Source organism: Podarcis tiliguerta (assembly GCF_965153285.1).
Source record: "Podarcis tiliguerta genome assembly, chromosome: 2".
Lineage (NCBI taxonomy): Eukaryota > Metazoa > Chordata > Lepidosauria > Squamata > Lacertidae > Podarcis > Podarcis tiliguerta.
The window spans coordinates 115,470,519-115,493,919 of record NC_139535.1 but is presented as its reverse complement, the minus strand read 5'-3'; the positions used below and the strand labels follow the sequence as shown (position 1 = coordinate 115,493,919).

At 45.2% G+C, this 23,401-nt stretch overlaps 2 protein-coding genes across 2 annotated transcripts in view; one reads left to right on the top strand and one right to left on the bottom strand.

The window, feature by feature from the left end:
* Window positions 1-1,941: 1,941 nt before the first annotated feature.
* On the bottom strand, window positions 1,942-21,003 carry LOC310671271 (uncharacterized protein). The gene is made up of 9 exons (XM_083427016.1): window positions 20,917-21,003; window positions 19,124-19,445; window positions 17,593-17,851; window positions 16,984-17,141; window positions 15,883-16,097; window positions 4,986-5,406; window positions 4,068-4,326; window positions 3,389-3,546; window positions 1,942-2,497 (listed from the first exon to the last, which is right to left on the bottom strand). The coding sequence occupies exons 2-9, from the start codon at window positions 19,434-19,436 to the stop codon at window positions 2,280-2,282; spliced, it is 2,001 nt and encodes a 666-aa protein (XP_083283142.1). The 5' UTR covers window positions 19,437-19,445; window positions 20,917-21,003; the 3' UTR covers window positions 1,942-2,279.
* Window positions 21,004-22,784: 1,781 nt separating this feature from the next.
* LOC310671615 (retinol dehydrogenase 7-like) overlaps window positions 22,785-23,401 on the top strand; it is a 30,240-nt gene continuing 29,623 nt past the window's right edge. Inside the window, exon 1 of the mRNA XM_083427960.1 lies at window positions 22,785-22,890. The gene's annotated coding sequence lies outside the window, so the exon portion shown is untranslated. The remainder of the gene's footprint in view (window positions 22,891-23,401) is intronic.

Below are 23,401 nucleotides of genomic sequence, written 5' to 3'. Positions count from 1 at the left end.
TCATTGTTCTGCAACTTTAACAAATCCTAAAATACATATCAACCAAAATATAGACCACAAGAATAATACTACATCCACACTTCCAAAATCTAGCATACAGTGGTACCCCGCAAGACGAATGCCTCGGAAGACGAAAAACTCGCTAGACGAAAGGGTTTTTCATTTTCTGAGGTGCTTCGCAAGATGGATTTTCCTAAGGGCTTGCTTCGCTAGACGAAACGGCCCTGCCTCTCGTGTCATGGCGACGGTCACTGCACGCACGTTCGCACGCTCGCTTACCCACTCCTCCGGCTCCCTCCCACTTTCCGACTGACGGCCGACCTTCCGGCTGCCTCGTACCGCTGCCTACCCCCCTCGCACGCTCCCCTCAGGAGCCGTTGCCGCCAGCAGCCAGCGTTGCAGCCAGCCTTGCACTCCTGAGCCCCGCCGCCCTCCAGCAGCCGCGTCGCGCGGTGGCCACAACGCGCGGGTGAGTCTGAGGTACCGGCTGCGGCAGATGCCCTGCTTCTCCCCGCCCCTCCCCGCCGTTGTTGCAGTGGTGCTTCGCAAGACGAAAAAACTCGCACAACAAAAAACTCACGGAACAAATTAATTTCGTCTTGCGAGGCACCACTGTACATGAAAATGTTATGCTAGGTGGGAACCTGGAACAATAATTGTCTCTTCTTCTTCTTCTGAAATAATTTTTATTTGAATTTTACAAGATTATAACAATACCAAATCCATATCCACATTTAGAGATTTCTCTGAATCTTCAGACTTCCCCTTTCCGCTCCATGGGCCCTATTATCAAACCTACCAAGTTTGTTGATGTTGACCGGTTTTGGCACCTAAGGTTAGATAACTTATGCATTTAGGGGCACCAAGGATCTTGCAAAGAAAAGTGGCTTGAATTTTTTCGACCCTTTCCCTCTATTCTGACATATGTAGGGATAGAACAAAGATGTCCAATCATTTGTATGGTGGATGGGGAAAGACTTGGTAGGTCAGGCTTCCAGAAGACCTAGTGGACCAGCCTTCACCACATCCCATGTACCTAGAATGCCCCAGATCTTTTCTGTGAAGACGACAGATGCTAATCTTGCTGCACCCCAAGTTTCTTAACTGGGGTCTGTTCATACATCATAAAGGTGTTCATAGGAATGTAACTTGCAAAAATTCAGAAGGATGAGTGTAGGGGATTGGAGGTTATGATGAATCACCAACCAACCAACCAACCAACCAACCAACCAACCCACACCTTCCGTATTCTCTTAGCTTTCACCTCTCTCCTCCTGCTTTGAGGTAGCCTGCCTAGGTTTTCCCAGAATTCTTATCCTTGAGTACATCGAATACAGTTTTCAGTCCATGTTGGGTCCAGTATTCTGCTCCCCTTCCTTCTGGGTTGTGGGTCAGGGCCTCCAGTCTCACACCCCTAGACAATTTCTCCAGCTGCTTCCTCTCTGGCACATGGGGAATCTCTTCCCTGGACATCTGCCCCAAGGAATCTTGCCACCAAGCTAGATCTGGGGGCACTTCCTTCAGAATCCCTGGGCCCACCCCACCCACATGGTGCTCAATATCCACCCCCTTTTCCTTACTCATGGAGCTAAACAAAGACATATTATTTCCCCGGTGACTCTGGGCGACCTTGGTTGTTGCTGCCAGAACTGAGACAGGGCCCCACACATTTCCAAAAGGGAAGGTAGCCAGTCCTGGAGAAGGAAAACTCTGGTTCTAAACCTCCACTGCCTTGCAGCCAAACTCATTCATGAGAAAGTCATTGGGACACTGAGGTTAACCCTGAGATAATATCATGATCCTGCCTTTAACTCAGTGTACTTTGGGGATCGACCAAAGGTATTAATTTGTTTCCTGGAACTATTGGCCAAATGCCACATCAAACAAGTTTTTCAGCTGTGCATCTGTGTGGTGTGAGAGAAATGCTTACTGAGTAGGACATTACATTGCAACAGATAAATATTTTAATAGACTTCTACTCTAGAATTCCAATTGTAATGCAATAAAATACATTGTATATATAAAGATATAAAAGTAGAAATAAACTACAATTAAAAATCCCTGAGCACCCTACCATGGCACATTGCACTTGCTGCAACGGGTAGCAAAATGATTGAGTGGTCCTGCAAGACCTTCAGCAATTCTCAAGTGGTCCGTGGGAAGAAAAGTATCAGAACCACTGGTTTAGAACTTCAGAAAGGAGAAACAACGGAACATCAGTAATAGTGCAAAGACCTCCTGGGTTTATTTGGAGAACTGACACGTTTCTTCAGAATATTCTACACGGCTTGTGCTGGTTTGGGCCAGATGCATCTCCACACGAAGTCAAGAATGGAGGCTGGCAAGTAAGAGACAGGAACGTATAAGAGTTTGGCATCCCATCCTGGACAGTAGCGGATGCGAGGGGAGCAGGATGTCAGGGCATGTTCTATAGAGTCCGTGACCAGTTGAAAGTTGCTGCTGCCGGTGAAGTGGCAGAATTTTAATAATTTGAGACCTGTGTGTGGGATATAGGAAACAAAAGAAAACTTAGTGATGCAAAAACATCTATGTATTTATTTCTGCATTTATTTATTTGATTTATTTGATTTCTATGCTGCCGCAGGAGATAGCCTAAATATTTTGGGTTCTGAAGGGATAGGTTAGCTTCTGGATTTCTCTGCCTAGGAGGTCTAAATCTAAGGAGGAGCATTGGGAGCATTTTCTGTTGCTTTAAGACGGAACCTTTTTCAACAGGGGATTAGACATTGTCAATCTGTATTTCAGGCTGTAGGAGGGGCTTGAGAGTTGTATCTAGGTGAGGGTCGCCATACGCCGGGTTCAGGGGCAGGCAACCCAGGCTCTGTCTCTGTCTCAGGCAGGGCTGGATTTAGGTTTGATGAGGCCCTAGGCTACTGAAGATATTGGGGCCCTTGTCCGGCTGTCCTTTGTCAACAACAAATTGTCACCGTTTTTTGTGTTGAATATATGCTATATGGTAATTTATGGACCTAATAGGTATCTAAAGCCATTTGCAGATAAGAAAATAAATATTTTATTTTATTTGTTTTTTGTCTTATATTTTGGAAATGTCCATCTAGGTTTTTTTCCTTTAATTTTTTTGGGGGGCCCCAAGAGAGTGGGACCCTAAGCCATAGCGTGTCTAGCTATGGATTTGGAAACCAGCAATTTAGCCTGGTGGGTCTCAGGGTCTCAGGGTCTCTCTCTCTCTCTCTCTCTCTCTCTCTCTCTCTCTGTGTGTGTGTGTGTGTGTGTGTGTGTGTGTTTCACTGCAACAGTGTGACTTATTAGCACATACTTTAATTGCAGGCTTTGCAGTTATAATAGCTGTGTGCTTTTGCACATTGCAAACCAAACTGAATTCCCCCCCCCGACCATTTCAACTCACTGCGCTCAAAGTAGCGCTGCCCATAGGCTTCCTTGATGTCAGAAGGGGCTTGGCTCCATGCATTCTGGTAGCTCTCTACCGTCTTTGACTGAATGGGTGTTTTGAAACAACCGGGTTCAATAATGCTGACTCGGACCCCGAAAGGATGCATCTCTCGCCTGAATAGAGGAGGAAAAAATCAAGAAACACGTAGAGAAATCAAGAAACTGAACCAGAATAATAAGGAAGATCATGAATAATAAGGAAGATCATGATTTGCGGTCCATGGAATAGAACATCTTTCCAGAAGAAGAAGAAGAAGAAGAAGAAGAAGAAGAAGAAGAAGAAGAAGAAGAAGAAGGGAGAGAGGGAGATTTGTTTTGAAATGCAGCCTCATGTCTTCTTCTGTCTTGAGGCACCAGGGCATTGTCTATGACCGGGCATCAGGCATATTCAGAGGCAGCCACCAGGAGGTTGGTGCTTACAACTCTTGCTGGTACATTAAATTGTTTCCTCAAGGAAAAGAGCTGACTTAGGTGTGCAAACCCCTGCTGATTACTTGGTAAGTCTCTGGTGCAGTCCACATGTCCCAGCACCTGCTCTTTATTCATTGCTGTCTTCTGCTTGAAACTCAGCTACAGAAGCAGACATCCCACTAAAGCAAGGAGAAAGAGGAAGATAACAGAACTATCATTTTTACCTCAGGATGTCAGAGAAGGCTTCCACGCCGTACTTGGATGCGGAATAGGGTACTGCAAAGCATGCCAATTGTCCCATTATACTGGACATGTTGACTACCCTCCCTCTGGCTCTTCTCACCAGGGGCAGCATGTGTAGCGTCATGTCAAACATCCCAAGAAAGTTGACGCCAATCACCTTTGCAACGCCATCTTTGGTCAGCCACTCACTGGGAGCTGATGGGGCAGCAATGGCTGCATTGTTCACCAAACCCCAGAGCCCTGTGTGAGAAGAAAAAAATATTCTTATTGTTCCAGGTCCCCACCTGCCTTAATAATTGGATATACACAATTCTTTGGAAATGTGGGTATATCTGCATTCTTGTGAGCGCTCTCTCTCTCTGTCTCTGTGTGTGTGCACGCAGATACACACAATGATATATTTCCCATTAATACTATATGCACTGCCAAGGATGATTTCCCATATTGTAGTCCCCCAAAAAATTTTCCCGCTCCCTCAGAAGGAGGTTTTTCCTTCTGCACCACAGCTAATGGACGCCATTTTCTCAACTCCTTTATCTTTTGCTAAGTCAAATTAGAACTTCAAACGAGGGCTGCACAGCCAGATAACTAATTACAATTGGAAATCTCCTGTATTCCGTTTAATGTTAGTTCTTTCTTGGTGAGGTTTGGCAGAGAAGTGTAGATGTAGATATACAGAAGGAAAAATAACCACGCACCTCACATTAATGAAAACACAACGATAGAGTCCTTTTCAAAACATTGACATCCAAACGAATTAAGTACTTAACCCGAGGTACCACTGTATTAGGAGTCACACCACATTTTGTGGGAAAGTGGAATAAAGATAAGCAGATGATGATGATACAGATAATCCCTGGCGTGATCCATAGCATGGAAACAACACAACAAAAAGCTACCTTTGTTCCCCACTTGTTCTTTCACCCACTCCGTCGCTGCCGCAACGCTCTCTGTACTGGTGACATCCAGAATGGTGGTTTTCAAGCGCTCTGAGGTGACCTTGTCCAGCTGCTCTGCCCCCTTCTGTGTGGTACAGGTTGCCAACACCCGCAGACCCCGGGCATCCAGATGCCTGGCAAGGTGGTTCCCAAGGCCAGCGGAACAGCCAGTGATGAAGACATATTTCTCCGTCAGGTTCTCCACCGTCTGTCTCTCCTGGTACCATCGGCAAAGGAAGTAAAGCCCCAGCAGGGCAGCCAGGTAGAGCCACATGGCTGAAACCTGCAGGGAAGAAGCTTGCAAGAGTGGGGACACACAGGCACCTAGCAAGCCTTGGAGAAACCAAATCCCAACCCCTGCTCCACCATGAAGCTTGCTGTTCTATTTAGCCTCCCAGGCAGTGTTATTGAGGGGAAGGAGCAATTTTCCATGATGCATTGAACTGCTTGGAGCAGAGGCAGGCTAAAAGAAGTATAAACAATAGCTCTAGCTAGCTGCTTATTAACCGAACAGCTTAATAAAGAGGAGCAGTGTGATCTTATTTATATCTATAGACATAAACGACACTGAGCTCAAATACTGTGCAAGCTCAGCATCAGCATCCAACAGGTCATATGCCTTATTTTGCCATCACTGCATCACATATTGCATTTGCTCAAGGTCCAATCCCCAATTTGTTTTGTTTGTTAATTTTATTTTTTGAGTTTTCAGTTTTACAAAAGATATGAAATGTAGTACATCTTCAGAATAAAAACATAATTTGACTTCCCTCCTCCCCTTCTGTTTCATCTTCTGGTTTCACTTTTATTTCTGCATTTCCCCTAGAAAGGTTAAGGGACCCCTGACTGTTAGGTCCAGTCGTGACCGACTCTGGAGTTGTGGCGGTCATCTCGCTTTGTTGGCCGAGGGAGCCGGCGTACAGCTTCCAGGTCATGTGGCCAGCATGACTAAGCCGCTTCTGATGAACCAGAGTAGCACATGGAAACGCCGTTTACCTTCCCGCCGGAGCGGTACCTAGTTTATGTACTTGCACTTTTGGGTGTGCTTTCAAATTGCTAGGTTGGCAGGAGCTGGAACCGAGCAACGGGAGCTCACCCCGTCGCGGGGATTCGAACCGCCGACCTTCTGATCGACAAGTCCTAGGCCCTGTGGTTTAACCCACAGCGCCACCCGTGTCCCCCCCAAAAAGTATTAGAAACAACTAAACTCAATAAGGCAATGAATGGGGAAGGAATTCCATGGTGTTACTTTAATTCAACCTCTGTCAAGAGCTGCTAGGATTGCCAAATAACCCGAAAGACTATTGCTTTGTGCCTTTGACAACAGCTTGTTCTGTGAAGTCACACAGTGAAACTTCATTTTGTAAGAAGATAAATGTTCCTGTCTGATAATGTCCACTGATCAACCTATTTCTAAAAGCACAGATACAAGATATCATAATCAATGCTGCAAGAATTTAATTTTAACTGACAAGCTGTTGCAGGACCTCAAACCGATTAGTCAGCATTTGCCTCTGAAGTCATTTTGGATCTCTAGCAATACTAAGATCAAACATAGCAATGAAATATCAAAGACTGAACAATTATTTTTATGCGTTTCTTACCTCCTTTACTGAACTTTCAACTGCTGGCGGTTGATGCGGTGTTGTTCCTGTACTTCGGTGTCATTTGTGTTATACAACCAATGCTTGGACTTTGTGTCAAGCTTCAGTCAGACAAATTGGGGATCGGACCTTCAGTTAATAAGTAGCTAGCTAGAGCTATTGTTTATACTTCTTTTAGCTTGCCTCTGCTCCAAGCAGCTCATTGCATAATGCAAAATTTCTCTTGTCCCACAATAACACTGTGAGGAAGGCGAAATAGAGCAGTGGCAACATAAAAAGTCTTCTAGTGAACTTCTTGGTGGAGCAGGAATTAGAAATATCCAACTCTAAGTCCTGCCGGGGGTGTTTGTGCCTTCCATTCCGGAAGTCCGTTCAACTTCCAAAATGTTTGGAAAACAAAGCGTGGCTTCTGATTGGCTGCAGGAAGCTCCTGAAGCCAATCAGAAGCCAATCGGAAGCCGCACCGGACGATAGAAAATCATTCCGGTTTTCGATTGTTCAGGAGCCGAAATGTACAAGTTCCAAAGCATTTGGCAACCAAGGTACGACTGTACTTAAATTGTATATTAGCACCTGTTGTTGTTTCTTTGCTTATTATGATAGTAGTTAATAAAGCTTGCTTCTACAGCCTAAAAGTTTGCGATCCAAAGAACTCGCTGCTGCCTCAGGATTACCAGGGCTGGGTGATTGTTGGGGAGGCATAACCATTGGGCATTACACAGTTGCCAAATGAGCCAACAAGCTATGGATGGAAAACAAGTCTAATTGCATATTTTAGGATTCTAATGAGAGGCAGATTTGGTCATCAGTACCTTAAGGAGAAGTAATTTATTATTATTATTCTGAACTATTGTCTGATGCAGCTGAAACTGCAATGCTTTACCACTCATTTACTTAGGAAAAAAATGCATTAAACTGTGGGACTTCAGACCAATGGACACTCTCAATTTTACCTGTGGATGCTATCTGTCCAGATTTTAATTTGCTTCTGAACTAATTTTAAGATGTATTTTAACTAATTGATTGCCTGTTTTTATGTTCTTATGTTCTTTGTATACCATCTTAGTTTCATGATGTTAGCTGCCCTCAGCCCAGCTTTGGCCAGGGAGGGTGGGACACAAATAAAAATTTATCTATCTATCATCTATATCTATCATCTATCTATCTATCTATCTATCTATCTATCTATCATCTATCTATCATCTCTCTCTCTCTCTCTCTCTCTCTCTCTCTCTCTCTCTCTCTCATCTATCTATCATCTATCTATCTATCTATATCTATCTATCTATCTATCTATCTATCTATCTATCTATCATCTATCTATCTATCATCTATCATCTATCTATCATCTATCTATCTATCATCTATCTATCTATCTATCTATCTATCTATCTATCTATCTATCTATATCTATCTAATCTATCTAATCTATCTATCATCTATCTATCTATCTATCTATCTATCATCTATCTATATCTATCTATCATCTATCTATCTATCTATCTATCTATCTATCTATCTATCTATCATCTATCTATCTATCTATCATCTATCTATCTATCTATCTATCTATCTATCTATCTATCATCTAATCTATCTATCTATCTATCTATCTATCTATCTCTATCATCTATCTATCTATCATCTAATCATCTATCATCTATCTATCTATCTATCATCTATCATCTATCTATCTATCATCTATCTATCTATCTATCTATCTATCTATCTATCTATCTATCTACTATCTATCTATCATCTATCTATCTATCATCTATCTATCAATCATCTATCTATCTTTCTATTTATCTATCTATATCTATCTATCTATCATCTATCTATCTATCTATCTATCTATCTATCTATCTATCTATCTCTTCTCATCCAGCGTTCAGTTACCAGCAGATGACTTCTTGAAAGCAGCAATCAAGCACACTCTCCCTTCCTGTGCTTTCCAGCCATTGGTATTTTGAAGTATTTCTGCTTCCAGCTGTAGAGGCAGAGCATAGACATCTTGGCTGCCCAATCCACTTTTAAAACCATCCAAGTGGGTGGGCACCCCTATCTCCTGAACCTTCCAACATTCAACTTCATTGGATGTCCATGAGTTCCAGTGTTGGAGAATGAGAAGCAGTGTGGTGCAGTGGTTAGAGTTTCAAACTAGGACCTGGGAGACCTGGGTTCAAATCTCCACTTGGCATGCTGCTCATTGGGTGAGGTCCCAACACTGATCTTTGGAGAACTCCACTTTCTACATCTCCCTATCTAGATATTCCATTTATTCCTCTACTCTGTGTCCTGCTTCTTAACCAGTCTCATGACTGCTCAGCTTATTCAGGAGTCGGCAGTCTAAGTACACTAGGTCAACTGGATCAGTTTTTATCCAACAGATCTACTTTGGATAAGCCTTCATGCTCTTTGCTAAATTTCATTAGGAGCCAGTGTGGTGTAGTGGTTAAGAGCGGTAGTCACGTAATCTGGGTAACCGGGTTCGCGTCTCCGCTCCTCCACCTGCAGCTGCTGGGTGACCTTGGGCCAGTCACAGTCTCTCAGCCCCACTCACCTCACAGAGTGTTTGTTGTGGGGGAGGAAGGGAAAGGAGAATGTTAGCCGCTTTGAGACTCCTTAAAGGGAGTGAAAGGCGGGATATCAAATCCAAACTCTTCTTCTTCTTCTTCTTCATGTAAAGGCCTCCCAAAATGGCCCCCAGAGGTCATTGGTTGGCCTTACTTTTAAAACTGTGTGAATCCCTGGGGAAATATTGGATCTCCAGCAATACTAAGAACAAATGCAAGAGCAGGGCATTTGGTTTTTTGAAGGAGTGATGTGAATAGAAGCTTTAGGACTCCCATGCTTTCAATTACAGCTTTCCCCTTAACAAATATTGCCCATTTTATTGCTTCCTGTTGATAGTAGTTGGGGAAATGATGATGAACCACCCATTCAACTCTTTTAAAAAAATCATTTTTATTGGTTGCGTGGCAATTTCCTGCCTCCCTCCGAAGAAATGAAGACACAGGACACAAAAATTCAGGTTAATGGGTCAAATTAGGCCACAACTTTATTCATTACAGGAATTGAGCAGTATTGGCCTTAGGCATTGGTCCTAACTAATAACCGGTGAAAGACGGAAGGGTTAATCACCAGTGGGGGGAGTCCTGCTGAGGCACATCAACTAGGACCTCCCCCCGGTGTCACCACGTGGGGACGTGCCATGGGCCCACACCTCCATAGGCTTAGGACAAGGCCACGCCCCCCAGAATCCTTTACCGGACTACCCTTGTTTGGGGGAAGGTGATGGCGCTCCTTCTCCCCTTCATTTGCATAACAATAGGATTGTACCCCCACCAATGCCTAACCGCCACTCGAGCCCAAGCTCGCCGCCAATACCCCCAAACCTGTAACCAATCCCTAATCCCTGATGTAATGTCTCTCAACCAAACATCATTTCCCGCATCGGAAAGATGTACGCCATCATCTCTGTAGAGGGCCACCTTGACGTACTGGATTTTGGGATGGTCAATGACCCGTCCCCCCAGCGCCACCACTCTACGTGCCACAGTACATTGCAAGATCTTTCGGGCTCTATTCACCGCAGCGGGGGAGCGACATTCTCTCCCCGTGCGCCTTTCTAGTAAAGATGACCACAGAATGCTAGTGCCGGGGTAAGAGGTGAGTAGTTCCTCAAAGTCTCCAAAAATATTCCACTGCAAATCGATGGCTTTACGGTACGCTATATCCTGCATCTGGGGGGCCCTCAATCGCCACTCTGTTCATAACAATCGGCATGAACTCGGCCCATCGCATCCCTCTCCTAGCCATCCAGGTGACATCAATGTTTGGCCGTAAACCGAGCCTAAGCCAGGAGCCCGACATAGCAGCCTGTTTAGCAGCCCAATGCACGATACTGTGCCCCACGATCCATATCCGAATTCTCGTGTCTCCTGAAAGGTAAATGAAATAACAAGGCAAGATCAGTCATCGGCTCTTTCTAACATATGTTTTGTAAGCATCTGATTTCCATCGCCCCATGTCCTTAATTCTTTCTGCTGAAAGGCCCATATGTACGGCAGTAGTAGCTGCCCCAATCCTGAAGGAATGAGCTGCGAATTCTGCTGCGTTGAGGCCGCAGGCCACTATCGCCATCCGCATTACCCGAGTAAACTGGTGCCTAGTCAGGGGAGAACCATCGTTGTGGATTAATAACGGCCCGGGCAACCTGGGTCTCAGATATAGGAAGTGCCTGGTATCTTTTACCGGGCAAGGCCCTGCTTTCTTCGTTGAAAGTAATCTAATTAGCGCCCTTTTCCCTTGCTGGTCGGTTTTAGAACTGCGGACTTGTACGATCAGGTCTGAGCACGAGAGGGTCAAGTCCTGCAACAATATACCCCGTTGTGTATTTTCTGGGCCTCCTTCGCATACCACCTCACCTATCTGGAGCGCTCCAAAAAATGCAATGGAATATGCTGCTGAGAATAGCCGCGCTTCAAATTTTGACCAGCATATGGCTCTCAATTTTCTGTGAATTTGGCTAAGGATGTCAATTGTAATAGGCTTCCTTTTATCCTTGCTGGGGGCTCCTGCCTGCGCCAACCTTCGAGCACTTTGCGCACTACAAAGTCTGCACATGGGTCTGTGGAATAGGCCACTTTGGAAAAGAAGGATATAGCGGCCAACTGAATGTTCAAGGTTTTTGATGCTGTCCCTCTCAACAGACCCCCCTGCTGAAGTCCCAACATTGTCGACGCCACTTAGGAGAATCCTGAGATTTCTTTTCAACATATGGACCTACATGATCCATCCAATAGTTCTGGTTCCACAGTTCCCAGCGAGTGGATGGCAGAAGTGACGCATTTCTACGAAAACCCTCGTCACAAGATAAGGCAGCATTCTCCCCTGCTATTGTGAAGGCCCGTCTCACGTGTGCCATGTGTGCTACACATACATAGCCCGCTTGTGATAAGCCGCGGAAACTACACCCATGAAGACCTGGTAACCATCTAACCAATTATCGAAAGTGTGTTCCTCCCGGGGGGTCCTATATCCCCGTTTCCCATAATTACGTTTTTTTCTCCCCTTTACCAGTCATCTTAGTCGGGGGGAGGAGAGTGAATATGTCAATGTAATCCCCGTTGAGTATTTTAGTCCTCTTCTTCTTAGATAAATGATTGCCTAGTATAAAATCAGTGGACACATTGGTGGATGTTTTTACATCTTCCACCAATGCCCCCCTCTTTCCATTCCAGGGACCCGTCAAAGGACTTGCGATGGGAATTAGCCCTCCTTTCATGCACCCACAAAGGGAGCCCAGAAATATCCTCGCCCTGGCCCCAGTAATCCTCTATGGGAGCGTCGCTATCCGGATCTGAAGAGGAGGTACCTGACTCATCCTCGGAGTCCGACTTCCTGCTCTTCTTGCCTTTTTTTCGCAGTGTGCTTCCTCTTGGACTTCCTTTTTCCACCCTGCTGAACAGCATCGGCTACCGTTTGGACCGTGGCCAGGGTGTCTTGGCATCCCTGTTGTTTCCCCTCATCGGACGATCCAGATTCCCCCACCACCGTCGTGAGCTGCTGTGATGAATCCTGAAAGAGACTAGGCATACCTATGTCCTGATGAGAATTAGTATTGTTGGCTCCCCCAGGAGGAGCTCTACTGCCTGAGGAACCCGAATTGGACCCAAGGGATAGAGCGCACTGCGAGCGGGTTCTACGTGGTGACACTGCGGTGGGCCCCAGTGGGGCTATGCCCGGCCTGGAGGCAGAGGTACTCGGGCGCTCCTGATTACTGGGTATGGTGTCAGGAATGTAATCCTGTGAGGCTGGCAGTGGCGCTGGGAGAGGTATGGCTCCTGGCCTACATTGCCTATAAAAGGTCTCAAATGCTGCGAAGAACTGAACAGATGCTTGTGGGTTGCACAGCATGACTGGCACCAGTGCATCCATTTGAGTGGCTCCTTTGCTCAGCTCCCTTTGCGGGAAGATACCTGCTGATTATTCTTAGGAGGCATGGCGAAAGGAGCGTACCACCACCAGCACGTAGGTTATTTATTTATTTGTTTGTTTATTAATATCTATCATATATATATATATATATATATATATATATATATATAATTTTTATTTTTAAAATTATTTATTTATTTATTTATTTATTTATTTATGCACTATTATTAACCTTTGTCGTTAATTATTCTCTTCTATAAATCTTTACCTATTTATTTATTTATTTATTTATTTATTTATTTAATTTCTTTATTTATTTGTTTATCTATCTATCTATGTATCTTTCTATTTACCTAATTATCTTTTTATCTATCTATCATCTATCTATCTATCTATATCTGTCTAGATATATATCAACTATTATTGGCTATAAAATTTGCTTAAGGAAAACACTTGTCACTAAACCCTTAGGCTTAGCTCAGTATTGCCCAAACTGACTGCTTTAAAAGCACAGCAATACTGCTGTAAGCTAACTGCGAAGGCAGCGGTGCAATGCTTATTGGCTGCAGCGTTTACTACTTATTTATCAAACTGTACCAATTAACTTTTGAGCAGCACAATAAGCAGCATGGAGCACTTTTCTGATTTTGAATGTACTCCTGTCAGTTAAATCAAACACTTTAAGCTGGCTCCCACAGATTGCAACAATAGACTTCCCCCTGCTGTGATGAATCCTGAAAGAGACTAGGCATACCTATGTCCTGATGAGAATTAGTATTGTTGGCTCCCCCAGGAGGAGCTCTGCCACCTGAGGAACCCGAATTGGACCCAAGCAAGCAACAAAATAATCCTTCCGATGGGGCTACAGGGTAGCAGCCCACCGGCACAGAGAAAGCTCTGCCTGCACAGGCAGTGGCTTTATTTTGAAGGCAGTGGCTTTATATGAAGGTAACGGCCACCCTCTTAGCACAAGAGGCTATAAGGAAATGGCTTAGCCGTTTCCAGCACCCGGCAGCTTAAAATTGCCGCTGAGATGCGATGCTGGCCAGGCCGTGCCTCACCTAAAATGGCGGATCACATGGGCTCACTTAAAATGGCGGCGCCCGCAGACATTGTCTTGGCAACAGCATGGCTATAGGGATTTTAAACTGGGGAAATTCCCCCCCAAGGCACGCCGTAATGCGAATAAATTCAAATAACCAGATAAATTTCAACCCCGAATGATTCGCTAATTATGCTCGCCGATTGCCTCTCCCTAGGTGGCCACCGAAAACAAAGCCTGCCTGCACCACGTGGGTTTGGGTAGCCTAGTGATGCTGTGTAGCGGCGACCAACAACCGGCAACACACACAAGCGACCGCTTCAATTTGGACTGCAGTTTAATAAAATACATGACTAAAACCCTTTGGTACTGCTGACTCCTGCATCCTCTCAGCTACCAATAAAATTATTAATCTTTCCCCCCCACACAGTTAGCAAATTTTATGAAAAGTTAATCAGCAGGCAGCTGCTGCCTCACCTAAGATGGCCGCAGTTCAAGGGAAGGAAACCTCCGACCACGTGGGCTACCACAATGCAATGCTGCTCGAGCTACCGCGGCAACCTTCAAAAATGATTATGCTGGCTAAAACCCCCAAACCTCAGGGGGCTGCTCTTTCCCCCGCTCCGGTCACAGCTCATGCACCACAACAATGCCCCCTTATAAGTTACCACTCCATGGAGAGGAGTTGAAGCTCCCAGACTGCAGGGAAACTGCTGGAAAATACCCGTGAAATTCTGACACTAGCTCCCAACTTGCGGAGGAGGCGGTTGCATTGAAATCAGCCTCGGTGAGCAGCGCCCGGTGCGACGAGGTCACTCGAACCTCCAGAATCCAGGTGCTGGCGGGCGGGCAATTATGAACGAAAACCTGCAACTTAAAACCACCCCAGTGATTTCAACTCTGATCCATAAAATAGGCTCCTAATGCAGCGACTCTTCGACCGTTGTTGGCGACTGCTCCGTCCCACGCGGCCGGGATGCGAACGGGACAGATCACGGAAGAACGGCGAAGCAAAACACTGGTAAAAACGAATGCCCCAGAATGACAGATCCTAATCTTGCTGCACCCCAAGTTCCTTGACTGTGGTCTGCTCATACATCATAATGGTGTTCATAGGAAGGTAACTTGCAAAAATTCAGAAGGATGAGTGTAGGGGATTGGAGGTTATGATGAATCACCAACCAACCAACCAACCAACCAACCAACCAACCAACCAACCCACACCTTCCGTATTCTCTTAGCTTTCACCTCTCTCCTCCTGCTTTGAGGTAGCCTGCCTAGGTTTTCCCAGAATTCTTATCCTTGAGTACATCGAATACAGTTTTCAGTCCATGTTGGGTCCAGTATTCTGCTCCCCTTCCTTCTGGGTTGTGGGTCAGGGCCTCCAGTCTCACACCCCTAGACAATTTCTCCAGCTGCTTCCTCTCTGGCACATGGGGAATCTCTTCCCTGGACATCTCCTGCCCCAGGGAATCTTGCCACCAGGCTAGATCTGGGGGCACTTCCTTCAGTATCCCTGGGCCCACCCCACCCACATGGTGCTCAATATCCACCCCCTTTTCCTTACTCATGGAGCTAAACAAAGACATATTATTTCCCCGGTGACTCTGGGCGACCCTGGTTGTTGCTGCCAGAACTGAGACAGGGCCCCACGCATTTCCAAAGGGGAAGGTAGCCAGTCCCGGAGAAGGAAAACTCTGGTTCTAAACCTCCACTGGCTTGCAGCCAAACTCATTCATGAGAAAGTTTTTGCGACACTGAGATTAACCCTGAGGTAATATCATGATCCTGCCTTTAACTCAGTGTACTTTGGGGATCGATCAAAGGTATTAATTTGTTTACTGGAACTATAGGCCAAATGACACATCAAACCAGTTTTTCAGTGGTGCATCTGTGTGGTGTGAGAGAAATGCTTACTAAGTAGGACATTACATTGCAACAGATAAATATTTTAATAGACTTCTACTCTAGAATTCCAATTGTAATGCAATAAAATACATTGTATATATAAAGATATAAAAGTAGAAATAAACTACAATTAAAAATCCCTGAGCACCCTACCATGGCACATTGCACTTGCTGCAACGGGTAGCAAAATGATTGAGTGGTCCTGCAAGACCTTCAGCAATTCTCAAGTGGTCCGTGGGAAGAAAAGTATCAGAACCACTGGTTTAGAACTTCAGAAAAGAGAAACAACGGAACATCAGTAATAGTGCAAAGACCTCCTGGGTTTATTTGGAGAACTGACATGTTTTTTCAGAATATTCTACACGGCTTGTGCTGGTTTGGGCCAGATGCATCTCCACACGAAGTCAAAAATGGAGGCTGGCAAGTAAGAGACAGGAACGTATAAGAGTTTGGCATCCCATCCTGGACAGTAGCGGATGCGAGGGGAGCAGGATGTCAGGGCATGTTCTATAGAGTCCGTGACCTGTTGAAAGTTGCTGCTGCCGGTGAGGTGGCAGAATTTTATTACTTTGAGACCTGTGTGTGGGATATAGGAAACAAAAGAAAACTTAGTGATGCAAAAACATCTATGTAGTTATTTCTCCATTTATTTATTTGATTTCTATGCTGCCCTATACCTCCGCAGGAGATAGCCTAAATATTTTGGGTTCTGAAGGGATAGGTTATCTTCTGGATTTCTCTGCCTGGAAGGTCTAAATCTAAGGAGGAGCATTGGGAGCATTTTCTGTTGCTTTAAGACGGAACCTTTTTCAACAGGGGATTAGACATTGTCAATCTGTATTTCAGGCTGTAGGTGGGGCTTGAGAGTTGTATCTAGGTGAGGGTTGCCATACGCCGGGTTCAGTGGCAGGCAACCCAGGCTCTGTCTCTGTCTCGGGCAGGGCTGGATTTAGGTTTGATGAGGCCCTAGGCTACTGAAGATATTGGGGCCCTTGCCCAGCTGTCCTTTGTCAACAACAAATTGTCACCGTTTTTTGTGTTGAATATATGCTATATGGTAATTTATGGACCTAATAGGTATCTAAAGCCATTTGCAGATAAGAAAATAAATATTTTATTTTATTTGTTTTTTGTCTTATATTTTGGAAATGTACATCTAGGTTATTTTTTCCTTTAAATTTTTTTGGGGGGCCCAAGAGAGTGGGACCCTAAGCCATAGCGTGTCTAGCTATGGATTTGGAAACCAGCAATTTAGCCTGGTGGGTCTCAGGGTCTCAGGGTCTCAGGGTCTCTCTCTCTCTCTCTCTCTCTCTCTCTCTGTGTGTGTGTGTGTGTGTGTTCCACTGCAACAGTGTGACTTATTAGCACATACTTTAATTGCAGGCTTTGCAGTTATAATAGCTGTGTGCTTTTGCACATTGCAAACCAAACTGAATTCCCCCCCCCGACCATTTCAACTCACTGCGCTCAAAGTAGCGCTGCCCATAGGCTTCCTTGATGTCAGAAGGGGCTTGGCTCCATGCATTCTGGTAGCTCTCTACCGTCTTTGACTGAATGGGTGTTTTGAAACAACCGGGTTCAATAATGCTGACTCGGACCCCGAAAGGATGCATCTCTCGCCTGAATAGAGGAGGAAAAAATCAAGAAACACGTAGAGAAATCAAGAAACTGAACCAGAATAATAAGGAAGATCATGAATAATAAGGAAGATCATGATTTGCGGTCCATGGAATAGAACATCTTTCCAGAAGAAGAAGAAGAAGAAGAAGAAGAAGACGAAGAAGACGAAGAAGGGAGAGAGGGAGATGTGTTTTGAAATGCAGCCTCATGTCTTCTTCTGTCTTGAGGCACCAGGGCATTGTCTATGACCGGGCATCAGGTATATTCAGAGGCAGCCACCAGGAGGTTGGTGCTTACAACTCTTGCTGGTACATTAAATTGTTTCCTCAAGGAAAAGAGCTGACTTAGGTGTGCAAACCCCTGCTGATTACTTAGCTGGAAACTTAGCTGCAGAAGCAGACATCCCACTAAAGCAAGGAGAAAGAGGAAGATACAGAACTATCATTTTTACCTCAGGATGTCAGAGAAGGCTTCCACGCCGTACTTGGATGCGACATAGGGTACTGCAAAGCATGCCCGTCGTGCCATTATACTGGACATGTTGACTACCCTCCCTCTGGCTCTTCTCACCAGGGGCAGCATGTGTAGCGTCATGTCAAACATCCCAAGAAAGTTGACGCCGATCATCTTTTCAACGCCATCTTTGGTCAGCCACTCACTGGGAGCTGATGGGGCAGCAATGGCTGCATTGTTCACCAAACCCCAGAGCCCTGTGTGAGAAGAAAAAATTATTCTTATTGTTCCAGGTCCCCACCTGCCCTAATAATTGGATATACACAATTCTTTGGAAATGTGGGTATATCTGCATTCTTGTGAGCGCTCTCTCTCTGTCTGTGTATGTGTGCACGCAGATACACACAATGATACATTTCCCATTAATACTATATGCACTGCCAAGGATGATGCTGTTATGTCAAGGCACCCATCATAGCTTCTATCGCACACATCTTTTGCGCACTTAGTGCTTAGGATCCATGCACAGACACTCTTGCAACTTCAGTCATTGCCCTCTGTCAAATGAGCACAGCACTGAAGTGGAGGATAGTATGGAGCCCTAGGCATCAATTTGCCCAGCAGTCACCTGATTTCCCTGCATGCTGTCAGAGAATGGAGTCTGTTTTATAATAATAATCCGTGCAAACAAATGCATTGCTTTTCATGAAACATTTCCCATATTGTAGTCCAAAATTTCCCCCCCACTCCCTCAGAAGGAGGTTTTTCATTCTGCACCACAGCTAATGGACGCCATTTTCTCAACTCCTTTATCTTTTGCTAAGTCAAATTAGAACTTCAAACGAGGGCTGCACAGCCAGATAACTAATTACAATTGGAAATCTGCCTGTATTCCGTTTAATGTTAGTTCTTTCTTGGTGAAGTTTGGCATAGAAGTGTAGATGTACATATATAGAAGGGAAAATAACCACTCAACTCACATTAATGAAAACACAATGATAGAGTCCTTTTCAAAACCTTGACATCCAAATTTTGGTTTGTTTAGCAGATCTTTTTTATCTCCTTTCCAGAACATGCCTGTTTCTTAGTCCATATTTTCATAATTTTGAGAACACAGGGATCCCCAGCTCATGAGACTGTTTCTGGAAGGTTCCCAGTTTTTGCCGTGGTCATCACCCTGCCCCCACATCTTGTTGCGGAGGGCAGATAACGGACGATCTGAGGGTGGCACATCCTCCCCTACCGGGGGGGGGGGGGGGTCAGCAGGGCTAATTACCTTCATATTAACCCTGAATTACTGGCAAGACTGAGGGTTTGATCTCTTGGGAGGCAGCCATATCTCACGGCTGGAAACCAGAAGCCTGGATTAATTGTTTCTAGTAAGTTTTTTGAATAGTACTTGTTCATTTGATATATTGGGAGTCACTTTGGCCACATTTTGTGGGAAAGTGGAGTAAAGATAAGCAGATGATGATACAGATAATCCCTGGCCTGATCCAGAGCATGGAAACAAAACAACAAAAAGTTACCTTTGTTCCCCACTTGTTCTTTCACCCACTCCGTCGCTGCCGCCACACTCTCCTTACTGGTGACATCCAGAATGGTGGTTTTCAAGCGCTCTGAGGTGACCTGGTCCAGCTGCTCTGCCCCGTTCTGAGTGAGACAGGCTGCCAGCACCCGCAGGCCCCGGGCATCCAGCTGCCTGGCAAGTAGGTTTCCAAAGCCAGAGTCACACCCCGTGATGAAGACATATTTCTCCGTCAGGTTCTCCACCGTCTGCCTCTCCTGGTACCATCGGCGAAGGAAGTAAAGCCCCAGCAGGGCAGCCAGGTAGAGCCACATGGCTGAAACCTGCAAGGAAGATAACAGACAGAGTATAAGGGCCAAAGGCACTCCTGGGCATCAACAGCAGGGCAGCTAAAATATCCATGGAGAATATGAATCATGCAGAATGTTATAGTCAAGGACACATATGTGAGGAATCCGCAGTTAGATTTCCCAATATCTTTCTTTATTTAGAAGTAGCTCCAGGATCCACAGGCTTGAGTTGCTTTCAGACAAGGTCTCTATTGTGGAGTATCCATAATAAAAATGTATGGAAGCAAAGTGCTTAAAGGTAAAGGTACCCCTGCCCGTATGGGCCAGTCTTGACAGCTCTAGGGTTGTGCGCCCATCTCACTCAAAGAGGCCGGGGGCCAGCGCTGTCCGAAGACACTTCCGAGTCACGTGGCCAGCGTGACATCGCTGCTCTGGCGAGCCAGAGCCGCACACGGAAACGCCGTTTACCTTTCCGCTAGTAAGCGGTCCCTATTTATCTACTTGCACCTAGGGGTGCTTTCGAACTGCTAGGTTGGCAGGTGCTGGGACCGAACAGCGGGAGCGCACCCCGCCACGGGGATTCGAACCACCGACCTTTCGATCGGCAAGCCCTAGGCGCTGAGGCTTTAACCCACAGCGCCACCCGCGTCCCATAATAAAAATGTATGGAAGGAAAGTGCTTAATGTCACTTAAATAAATGTTTCATAAAAGTGCTATGAGATTCACTCATTCAAAAAGAACCTTCCCTTCTCTGCAGGTTAACACTGGAGCAGAATACTTAACCCACACATTCTTTAATGTTGGGTAGCTCACATACGCCAATGGGACCTCCTCTTCACGCTAAGCTCTCACAAAGCATCTTTGTTCTTCCCTGGATCATGGTTTGTAGGTCCAGATTACTGCCAGGGAAAGCATAACCCTCTGGCTGTGGGCTGGCCACCCTTTTCTCTCCACTCTTCACTCTCTGTTCACTTCAGCTTCCCCCCTGGATTTCCCCTGTCTGCTTTCCTCTCCCTCAGGCTTTGCGCATTCACTTGTGTCTGCACGCGAACACACATTAAATTAAGCCAATACAGTGGTACCTCTGGATACGAACGGGATCCGTTCTGGAGCCCCGTTTGCATCTAGAATCAAACGTAACTAGTGATGGCACGTCTGCGCACGCACGCACCGTTTTTCGCCGCTTCTGCTCATGCGCATGACGTCATTTTCAGCCTCTGCACATGCGCAAGCGGCGAAACCCGGAAGTAATGAGCTCCTTTAATTCCGGGTTGCCACGGAGCGCAACCTGAACGTGCTCAACACGAAGCGCATTCCACCCGAGGTATGGCTGTACAAGATTAAGCAACACAGCCATTGAGCCATAGGTTCATCATCGCTGCCCAGAAAGGATTTGCTGGAGGACAAACACAAACCTTGGTCCTTGCACAGATGTCAGGAGATGCCTTTAAACATAGCAATGGAAAATCAAAGACTGAACAATTATTTTTTTGAGTTTCTTACGTCCTCTGTAGAACTTTCAACTGCTGGCAGTTGATGGGGTGTCGTTCCTGAACTTGGTGTCCTTTGTGTTACACAACCAATGCTTGGACTTTTAAACCTTCAGTCCGGAAGTGTTGGAGGCCTTTTCCCATTGGCTGGGGGCATGTACCAGTTTCAGATTTCTTCTCTGGAGAAGCCTGGGATTGAACCTGCAATGTTCTGCATGCAAAGCCACTGAGGTTACAGCTGTTCCCTTTAAAAACAAAGATTGTAGTCCTCATGGTTCTGAAGAAAGGGCTAAGTTAAACAGGAACAGAGGGACCTTCCCTGTACCACGTCAGGACCCGTGAGCCCATTGGGCTCAGTTTTGTCTTGACTGATGGGCAGAGGCCCACCAGGGTTTCAGGAGACACACCCTCAGCCCTACCCGGAGAAGCTTTCAAGGACTGATCTTGGGATCTTCCCCATTGAGCTCTGATGGCTCCCTCCCTCCTCCTCCCCTCCTCCTCTGCAGGAGGCCTTTCTTGGCTTGTCGTTATAATGTATATATGTCAAGGGCTTTGAGATGCATATAAAGTCAGGCTCAGCATTATTAACTGGACTTAGTTAAGCCATGGTTCCCCTTCCTACCCTCCTCTGAGGCTTGCTTTAAAGCAGCAAAGCGGACAGGAGCCGCCCGCTTTGCTGCTTTAAATAGTTTAGTACAACATTTGATTCAGAATGTTTTTGTCTGTGTTTTCCTCCTCTAAAAACTAGATGCGCCTTATGGTCAGGTGTGCCTTATGTGGTCAGGTGTGCCTTGTGGAGCGAAAAATACGGTATTTTTATCAGGGTCCAGTCCTTTTCCTTTGGCCTCAGAACACCACTTAAAAAAGTATTAGAAACAGCTAAAATCAGTAAGGCAATGAATGGGGAAGGAATTCCATGGGGTCACCTTAATTCAGCCTCTGTCAAGAGCTGCTACGATTGCCAAATAACCTGAAAGATTATTGCTTTGTGCCTTTGACAGCAGCTTGTTCTGTGAAGTCACACAGTGAAACTTCATTTTGTATGAAGATAATTGTTCCTGTCTGATAATGTCCACTGATCAATCTGATTCAAGAAGCACAGATACAAGATGTCATAATCAATGCTGCAAGATTTCAATTTGAATTGACAAGCTGTTGCAGGACCTCAAACCGATTAGTCAGCATTTGCAGTGTAGGAGAAGCCTCTGGAGTCATTTTGGAGCTCCAGCAATACTTAGATCAAACATAGCAATGAAATTTCAAAGACTGAACAATTATTTTTATGCATTTCTTACCTCCTTTATTGAACTTTCAACTGCTGGCAGTTGATGCGGTGTTGTTCCTGAACTTCGGTGTCGTTTGTGTTATACAACCAATGCTTGGACTTTGTGTCAAGCTTCAGTCCGGACAAATTGGGGCTCAGACCTTGAGCAAGTGCAATATGTGGTGCAGTGATGGTGAAATAAGGCATATAACCTGTTGGATGCTAATGCTGAGCTTGCACAATATTTCAGCTCAGTGTTGCTTATGTCTATAGATGTAAATAGGATCATACTGTTCCTCTTTATTGAGCTGTTTAGTTAATAAGCAGCTAGCTAGAGCTATTGTTTATACTTTTTTTAGCTTGCCTCTGCTCCAAGCAGCTCATTGCATAATGCAACATTTCTCCTTTCCCACAATAACACTGTGAGGGAGGCGAAATAGAGCAGTGGCAACATAAAAAGTCTTCTAGTGAACTTCTTGGTGGAGCAGGAATTAGAAATATCCACCTATAAGTCCTGCCGGGGGTGTTTGTGCCTTCCGTTCCGGAAGTCCGTTCAACTTCCAAAATGTTTGGAAAACAAAGCGTGGCTTCTGATTGGCTGCAGGAAGCTCCTGAAGCCAATCAGAAGCCAATCGGAAGCCACACCGGACGATAGAAAATCATTCCGGTTTTCGATTGTTCAGGAGCCGAAATGTACAAGTTCCAAAGCGTTTGGCAACCAAGGTACGACTGTACTTAAATTGTATATTAGCACCTGCTGCTGTTTCTTTGCTTATTATGATAGTAGTTAATAAAGCTTGCTTCTACTGCCTAAAAGTTTGAGATCCAAAGAACTTGCTGCTGCCTCAGGATTACCAGGGCTGGGTGATTGTTGGGGAGGCATAACCATTGGGCATTACACAGTTGTCCAAATGAGCCAACAAGCTGTGGATGGAAAACAAGTCTAATTGCATCTTTTAGGATCCTAATGAGAGGCAGATTTGGTCATCAGTACCTTAAGGAGAAGTAATTTATTATTATTATTCTGAACTATTGTCTGATGCAAATGAAACTGCAATGCTTTACCACTCATTTACTTAGGAAAAAAATACATTAAACTGTGAGACTTCAGACCAAATGGACACTCTCAATTTTACCTGTGGATGCTATCTGTCCAGATTTTAATTTGCTTCTGAACTAATTTTAAGATGTATTCTAACTAATTGATTGCCTGTTTTTATGTTCTTATGTTCTC